General features: G+C 39.8%; 1 protein-coding gene across 3 annotated transcripts; it reads right to left on the bottom strand.

The window, feature by feature from the left end:
- Nucleotides 1–550: 550 nt before the first annotated feature.
- On the bottom strand, nucleotides 551–8,262 carry LOC118358182 (LIM/homeobox protein Lhx2-like). 3 transcript variants are annotated; one of them, XM_035735714.2, is made up of 6 exons: nucleotides 7,360–8,260; nucleotides 6,863–7,025; nucleotides 5,343–5,545; nucleotides 4,577–4,947; nucleotides 1,426–1,628; nucleotides 551–921 (listed from the first exon to the last, which is right to left on the bottom strand). In XM_035735714.2, the coding sequence occupies exons 2-6, from the start codon at nucleotides 6,980–6,982 to the stop codon at nucleotides 640–642; spliced, it is 1,179 nt and encodes a 392-aa protein (XP_035591607.1). In that variant the 5' UTR covers nucleotides 6,983–7,025; nucleotides 7,360–8,260; the 3' UTR covers nucleotides 551–639. The 3 variants fall into 3 exon arrangements, with proteins under 3 accessions (XP_035591607.1, XP_035591605.1, XP_035591608.1); XM_035735712.2 differs by having other exon boundaries at nucleotides 6,863–8,260; XM_035735715.2 differs by having other exon boundaries at nucleotides 731–953; nucleotides 6,863–8,262.
- Between the last annotated feature and the right edge of the window lie 304 nt (nucleotides 8,263–8,566).

The raw sequence follows: 8,566 nt of genomic DNA, 5'->3' as shown, positions 1-8,566 counted from the left end.
CACACACATTTACTCCTACACCCTTGATCCAAAATAGTCACTGTTGGTTCAAAACATGTGTATCTATCTGATGTTACTGGGAGAAATAGGTCTGGATATGTTGGGGCCAATTGAAGATAAAATGGAGTGTAAGGCACATTGCAGTCTTAGGATATCTTAGCCTGTGTTTAATCTCAGATTTCCCATCATTTTACAATCCTTCTCAATGTTTCCTAACAGTGACTCCTGTACAACAACATAAATATTGTGCTGGAAAAAATGAATTTCCAAAATTAAGCAGTTTTTTTTCTTCTTTTCCCCAAGTTTCATTCTGTAAACACTGAAAAATGCAAATCAAGTCTCTTCAGTTCTCAACAAAACAACAACAACAACAACAGAATAACAACAACGGTTCCTTCTGCAAGGCTTTGCAGCCTCACTATGCAAATATTCTAAAATGGGCTCAGAGTAAAAGTAAGATCCTTTTTCCTTTACCTTAGTTTTTCTAGTCCATTCAATGTCTCTGTCAAGGGTCTGTGTTTCGGTTCCGAGTGGACAGAGTCGAGGGGGGGTCGGGTCAGGGGAGAGGCCGGTCAGGGTGTTTGCTTAAAGGGTTGGGGGCATCAGAGGAAGCTGAAGGGGGCAGTCTGTGAGGGGGCGTCAGAACAGGCTGGTCAGGGTGGTCTGCGATGGGCTCCTGCACTCGTGAACATCCATGCTGACAGACACAGAGGTTAACACGGAGGTGACGGTGGGCATGGTGGGGTTGGTCAGGTCCGTCAGGGTCGTGGGTGTGCTGGAGGGGCTCATTGAGGCCTCTGAGGCGGGGCCAGAGGGTGTGCCCCCCTGCAGGGTGGAGCCGTCTGAGGTCTTGTCCACGCCCGTGTTCTCCTGTCTCATCAGGTTCCGCCGGAACTTGGCCCGAGCATTCTGGAACCAGACCTGTGTACCACAGCAAGGCAACATCGTTGCGACTGTTAGTGATGGAACCGTGGGGAAAAGACAGAGGGAAGGTTTCAACTGGAATAACAGGCATGAAAAATAGAACGCATCAAAGCAAAATGACTGCTTTGTTTTCTGGGAGTGTTAATTAAAGCGGAGCGATTTTTACAGAATTTTTGTTCAGAAACCTTTTTGTCTCATTTTTTTCTTCAGTCCCCTAGATAATTTGCTGTCGTCTTTGTGGAAATCAAGCACTCTCTGTTGTGCTTTCCCGCTCCCCATAATAAACTGTACAGACTGTTTTTACTACTCCCACTCATTACAATTCCTATCTGGAAATTTAAATAGAAAAATGTCCCTTTGTTACTCGTTTAATTTCAACATCCCATTATTCAATTGTATTGCCATCATAATACACAAGAACATGTTTTATTTTTCCATTTGTGTGTAGTTTCTCATTTGGTTAAATATGAGGAACAATACAGTATAGGCCGTGTGTCTAACCTGTAGTACACGCTTGGTGAGGCCAGTCTTCTGGGCCAGCTGCTTCAGGTCCTTGGCGTCTGGGTTGTGGTTGATGGCAAAGTAGGACTTCATGGTCCTCAGCTGGTGGTGTTTGAAGGAGGTCCGCATGCGCTTGGTCTTCTGACTGGAGCTGTAGGAGTCCCTGTCCATAGAGTCGCCGTCGTTCTCATTACAGCTGAGTGCTGGAGGACACCAAACACACACATACATACACACACATACACACAAACACCACACAAATTGTAGATGTTGGTTAGTCCACCTGAATATGGTGTTTCCTTCACAAACAAGTGGATAAGTTAAACATGACCGTGTTATGTATTTTTCGACATTGTGTATTGAATTGATACCTTAATCAAATCAGCAACATGCTGGCTTATATGCAGCCCAGCAGTGAGTGGAGCTGGCTTTTAATGCCATGTTTTAAAATTGGTTTAGTAATGCAATGTTGGGTAGAGAGCGTGCAGAGGAATACAAACATGAAAATCGTAGGTATAATTGAACAGTGATTGTAAATTCAACCACAGTCTTATTACTATTGAACAGCAATGTCTAATAAGGCCCTTACACCACCCAGTACCATAATCCAAATATCATATTATATTTGTAAGATATTTGATGTATTTGTGATATTTGTATATGTCAGTGTTAACATGAACATTGACTTCTAACAATGACACATTTTTAGGGCGGTAGCCAGTGTTAGATTCACATACATTAAGCAGAGACTCACTATTTGGTGTCATAGGCGGGTTGTGTAAAATATCAACCAATTAAAATATGTGCATGTGAATGACTTTCTGGCTGGTATTGGCTGGAGTATCTTTACACGTAGAGGTCTTACGCTGTGAAATATGCATTGGCAGTTTGCGAAATAAAAATGCCATGAATTGAGTTGAAATAATAAGCACATAAAACGGGTAAAATAAATACAAAAATAGTCGAATTAATATAGGTTGATACTACTACTACTAGTACTAGGGCTACTACTAATAATAATACTAACCCTAATTGTGTGATGGCTGTTGTCATATTAATTGTCATATGCTATATTCTGCCCTAGATAATCAAATCGTGGACGCAAAAACATGACACATTTCCATGACAGTATTTTCTTGGCAAATGCTGAAGTGTCGCTATCTATTCATGACAGTTCAGACATATTTAATGCTGCCTACAATAAATATTAGTCATTCAAATTTCTCAGAATAACACTTCAGATAATAAACCACAAACACCATGCATACATAAAAAGTATTTTATCTTTCGCAAATTCTCAAAAGCTATTGATAGGCTGATTGAGTACCTTTCTAATAGCAGCTGGAAATAATGTATAGGTTAACTTCTACAGACCACAACACATTCAGAAACGTATTAAATGTTTATTAAAACACAACGTCGATTTCGTTTGTGAACGACTGTGAGGTGACTTTAGTCAATAGCCTACTTTAAATAGATTGTTTATTAATCAAATGCAGTAGGGTTGATCTGTACAGCAGTCAGTGGCCCAATCCGTAAACAGTAGAGGGCAGTAGCGGACCAACCCCCTCCCCTTCTCGCTTAGATGTTGTGAGACATGCTACTTGGGTTTACTGGATGAAAAAGTATGGTGACTCAATCAGATGATGAACCATGTGGAAAATCTTCATATGACCAAGTGAATGATGACACACGGGCTAGTGATGCGTAGGCCTAAATAGAAAAGTGATTTTATATACGCATATTTGAATCGCCCGTAGGACAATATCCTGAAGGTAGATCGATTCACCTGCCCTTTGTCAATGTTTTATTCCACGATTGACTTATATGATGAAAGCTGCATGGAATGCACCTGAAAACAGTTTAATAACACAATAACTGACGGCAATGTTTAATTCCCAAGACACAAATGTCGATACAAGAAGACAATTATGCTTGTTGAAGGGGCCTTTCTTGATGATAGAAATTATTTTGCTTTTGCAACAACTGCTCATTGGCCACAATCACTACCAGATAACTTGTCAAGCCTCATTGATCTGTTGTAGTGCACACCCATCCGGGCCACGTCCCAGACCAACCTGTCCCCGAGTGCGCATCGGAGCGAGAAGGGGAACTTTAGACGTCTATAGAGCCTGACAAGTGGAAAATGGCTAAGGCGAAAGCCGGAACTTCAAAAAAAAAATTTAGAGGACAGGAGGAAAAATGCTACGGATAAAACTGCCCTGCCACACACTGTTGAATTGCAATTGAATTGTGGAGAGGGGGATTTCGGATGAATAATCGGCAGCAATTTGGTAAACCAGTATGTTATAATTTCGTCAGAGAAATAATGTCAAATGTTTTGAATATTAGGCCTAAATTAACTCAGATGTGTCCAACGACAGTGTAGCCTACAATGATGGTCACATTTGGTATTTACTTTCTCCAGAGCACAAATAAGATATGCAATATTACAACCTTTTAGGCTACGATACTTTTCTGACATTAACAAAATCCGAACGTCCATGGAGGAAAAGAACACGATTGATTAAAAAACAACTTTGTGTAGTAAAATCAAATAATTGGCTACGTGTCTTCTGATATAGGCCCCATGTGCCTTTTAGGCCTAAGAAATAATAGCCTATACCTTAAATCAAAGAACAGAAAGAAGTCATTGAAATATTGGTTTGAAAAAAATGGTTGCAAAAACAAAAATATCATAACATCAATTGATTATGATAGCCTATTTAAATCGTTATAGATTAACTGATGCAATGAAGAGGGCGAAATGTTTTGCACCTCCCTATTTGAATGAGAAGGAACTGTTACGATTGAGATAACAAACACATTAGCCTAAAAGCATGCAACATCTATATAAAATTGTCGTTGCATCGAATGTAGATTATATATTATTGAGAACAACTAAGTTACTCTTTTTAAATTATTACTATGCTTAAAATCATTTGGATAAAGACTCGCCTGCACTTTTAAGTCCCACCCTTTAATGATTGTTGGCCTGCGTTGGACTTGGCAATAATTATAAATTGCAGAGTGATATAATTTTGTCATACGCAATGAAAACTTTTTGATTGGGGGGAGTGGCCACTGAGTCAATATGGCGTTGTTCTGAAAAGGCCTATATTAAATGGAAATGTTAGCACTGTGGTCTTACCGGCATTATAGGCTGCTAAATCTGCTCCTGGCCCGGGACTTTTCCTTTTCCTGGGCCGCCCTTTCTGCACAGTCCCCACGCCGTTGAAGTAGGATAGTCCCAAAGCGTTGGCAGGTCCCAGTCCTTTGTGAGAGGCTACATCCGCATGATTGAAATGTGTCTGATATTCCCCCTGTATGAGATTTTCAAAGTGCAGCCGACAGTAGACCAGACTGTCTTTCATGCCAAAGTGGTCCCCAGTCGTTAGCATCTTGTTGCAGGATGTGCAGGTGAAACAGTTCAAGTGGTACACCAAGTCCCTGGCCCGCATCACCATCTCTGAGGCCGAGATCCCGAGGTGGCACCGGGCACATCTCTGGACCGAAAACCTTCTGCAGAGAAAACAGAACCTAGTCAGTGGATGGACACATTTGTATTAGATGTGAATTATGCTTAACCACGTCAATTAGTAGCACATACAGTACATTGGCAGCTATGTAACCCTACTCCATGTCCCGCTTTGAAACAGAACAGTACTTTGAAACTCTCACACAGGCCATATGTAATGAATGCGTTTTGCGCAAGGGCACTTTTAATGCTGTGTCGAAGCTCTGTAGTATGGCCACGTTATAGACTATATTAAAGCCTATTATATGGTGTTGTAAAGCCCAAATTAAATATCATGTGTCCAGGGATGACTGTTTTTAGGGCAAATCTGACTTCAAACGTTTGTTATTCTTCATAATCACCAAACCCTTTTACATTTTTGCGGAGTTTATGGAGTTACCTGTAATAATCTTCCTTGCAGTAGATGCTTCCGTCTTTACTGAAGCAGGTGAGCTCGGACTCCAGGTTGAGTTTACACTCGCAGCACTTGAGACAGCGCATGTGCCATTGTTTGTCTACCGCGAGCAGGTAGTAGCGGTCAGCTATCTTCCCACCGCAGCCCGCGCACAGAGCCACCCTGTCACTGTTCATGCACTGCATGTTCTAGAAGACAACCAAACAAACACAAACTTAAAACACAGACCAACCACATGTCATCAAACACCCATATCGAAATAATATATCATTTCCCGCCCGAAAATGTGCTCCTTTTTATCAGACCTTGTTTTAAATATGACGTTTTGCATGAACATATTGTAATATCTGACTGAGGGCATTGCAACGCACAATACATGGGTTATTTAGTTAGTCTAGAAATGAAGGAACATTTTTTTCACATCAATTAAAATATGCCAGTTTACAGGCCTATAGATCTCGAAATAAAACGGCTTACTCGCATCAAGATTTACGATTTCAGAATTCCTAATCAAATCAAAACACACTTACAAACACACACACTTCATTATCTTTAGGCCTATTCTCTAAAATGGTTTTACTGTTTTAAAAAGTTTCATGAAAATGATCATTTCTTAAACACTTTTGGGACAATAATTATTATTGGGGGGGATTTAAATTTGATTTGGCTAATACCATATAACAAAACAAGGAAATTCACCACAATACGAATGCATTATCACATAGCCAAACAGATCAAAGATCAAACCACTTCTTACCCACCCGTTAGGCCTAGGCAAAAAATATAGGCAACCAAGTGAATGCCAATGTTATAGGAAGAAGACCCCCCCCTCACATTTGTTACTATTCTAACGAATTCATTTGTAATTTAACTCAAGTTACATTTAATCAAACAAGATTTGAACACATGCACGTTTTAGACTAAAGGTAAAAAATATATCTATGAATTTGACCCTTATTTGTAATGGCAGAAACAGTAGCATATAGGCCTCATACTCATTTGCACAACGAATTGATGAATGTGTAATGTTGTACAATTTAAAAAGTAGAAAATTATGAAACATTCATTTCATTATGATGTCGTTTAAATCCACAACATATATCTAACACCAGAACAATGTCATGCTTAAAAACACTTGAGCGTGCATAGTAAAAACATCCCTGATATTTGCTATTAACAGATTAGCATATGCCTATGAATTCATTAGCCTATTATTATTAGATTACGCTAAATTGTATTGTGATAGAGATTCAAAATAATTCCACTATCATATATACATTGTTTAAGACCTTTTCAAAATAATAACAATAAAGTTATTTCGTAGTCCAACAAGTTTTAATAGCCTATCTCAAGTCTTTTTTAATATCCCAAGTATGATTTTATAGTGCACTGATCCTGCATTTTCAGCATCAAAGTTTCGCTGCTCATTATGATATATGTACACAACTGCTCGCTATACTCTCGATTGCAATCACCCCTCAGCGTGTGGTTGTTCTGTTGCCTACCGTTTCAGATTCTCCCATGTCTATGGCCGAACTGATAGCTGCGGATTCGCTCTTTCCTCTCCGCTCCATTTCTTCCACAACACCGTGCATGTCGCCTCCAGGGAGTCCGTGGAAAAGCATCGTTGCCGCAGAGGGGATGATATTATACGTGTTTTCTTCAGATCTGCAACCAAAGATTTCCATAAGACGCAAACCTAGCCCGTGCATTGGCAGTCAGATTATTTCCCTTCTTGGTGTGACATGTAAGAATTCCGGGTCAGAAAAAAAATGTGAGGCAAAAATGGACACGTGTTCTCCACACTATCATCTGCCAATGGAAATCATCATCCGAATCTCTGCATCTCTCTCTCATAGGCTATAATTCAGTAATTAAAGTGACGGAATCCGTCGTTTTACTAATACTAATTAATTATATGCAGCATACCAATATATTATTCCATTATCATGCGAGAAGAAATGCCATTTGCTAAATAATTCCTAAGGAATTAAAAACATACCAACTATCGAAGCCCCGTTGCATGGGTCTGCTACTGGTCCCTCCTATTTCTTCAGGGGAATTTGGATTAAAACATTTTGCAAGGCATTAGTAAACGAATGACTTAGTCCTTCGCCGACCAATACTAACTCGACCAATGGACACTGTCGCTACTTTTATTGGAATCCTCTACTCCTGCATCACTGTAACACTAAAATGATTTCCACACGAATCGAAGGAATAGAAAAAAATCAAGAACACAACAGCGTCTGAGATTGTAGGCGCGTGCATCTCCATGTAGCTGCGTCCTCTTCAGTTTGTCACATAACTAAAATACACTGTCCAAGTTGGTGTTAAAACAGCATTGATGTTATGAAAATCTACATGTAGCCTATGCTTTTTAACAACAAAAAAAAGCTATAACTCGTTAGCAATTTTAATTTTTGTTGCTTTTGGATCCTGTTGGAGGTCTGAGAGAAGCTGTTTCCTTTAGTATTTTTTTTCTCTTTGCCAAGAAAGATGCATGTGAGTAATCGAGAAGGAGGAGTCGACTAAGACTATACATTAAGACTCAAGCAGGCAGCCCCTATCACTGTTCCGCGGTCTCTGGCCTTGAGATACACTCCGCGCCTTTTCTACAGGGACCCTTACGTCACGTTCCACGATTTATGTTCATTGGTTCTTCAACATCGTCGAATTCCTATTTTACTGCTGTGGAAGAAGTATGCAGAGTATTCTTTCGTTGGTTGCCCATGTCATGCTGTTTGGACGCATCCTTTATGTGACTGCTTTTGATTAGATGTCTGTATACCTTTAGTTTAGAGCTTATCTAGTCTAGTCTAAAACAACATGGAAAGAAGAAGAATAAGACGAAGAAGAAGAACGGGAATATTGATTTGACAGTGTTGCAAAGATTTGAGTGTGGTTAAAGGTGATTTGTTGAACCGTTGTCACATGACGTTCATGCATATCTCTCTCCCAATTCAATTAAATTCGCTCTTTCTCTCTCCCTCTCTCAATTCAATTCTCTCTCTCTCTCACCCACCCTGACCCATTTATTATATCTTTATATCGTAATATTTCATAACATTTAACAAATTACAGCTTACATGATCTCCTGCATTACTTTCTCTATTGGACCATCTGTTTAGAGCATGTCACACTGGCGCCTGAGACACCATGATTTTATTCCATCATAGGGACTCAATGCATTCTGCGTCATGGGAACC

This window comes from Oncorhynchus keta, chromosome 25 (assembly GCF_023373465.1).
Source record: "Oncorhynchus keta strain PuntledgeMale-10-30-2019 chromosome 25, Oket_V2, whole genome shotgun sequence".
In the NCBI taxonomy this organism is placed as follows: Eukaryota; Metazoa; Chordata; class Actinopteri; order Salmoniformes; family Salmonidae; genus Oncorhynchus; species Oncorhynchus keta.
Note: the sequence above shows the minus strand (reverse complement) of the source record. Positions and strands in the feature narration are given on the sequence as shown.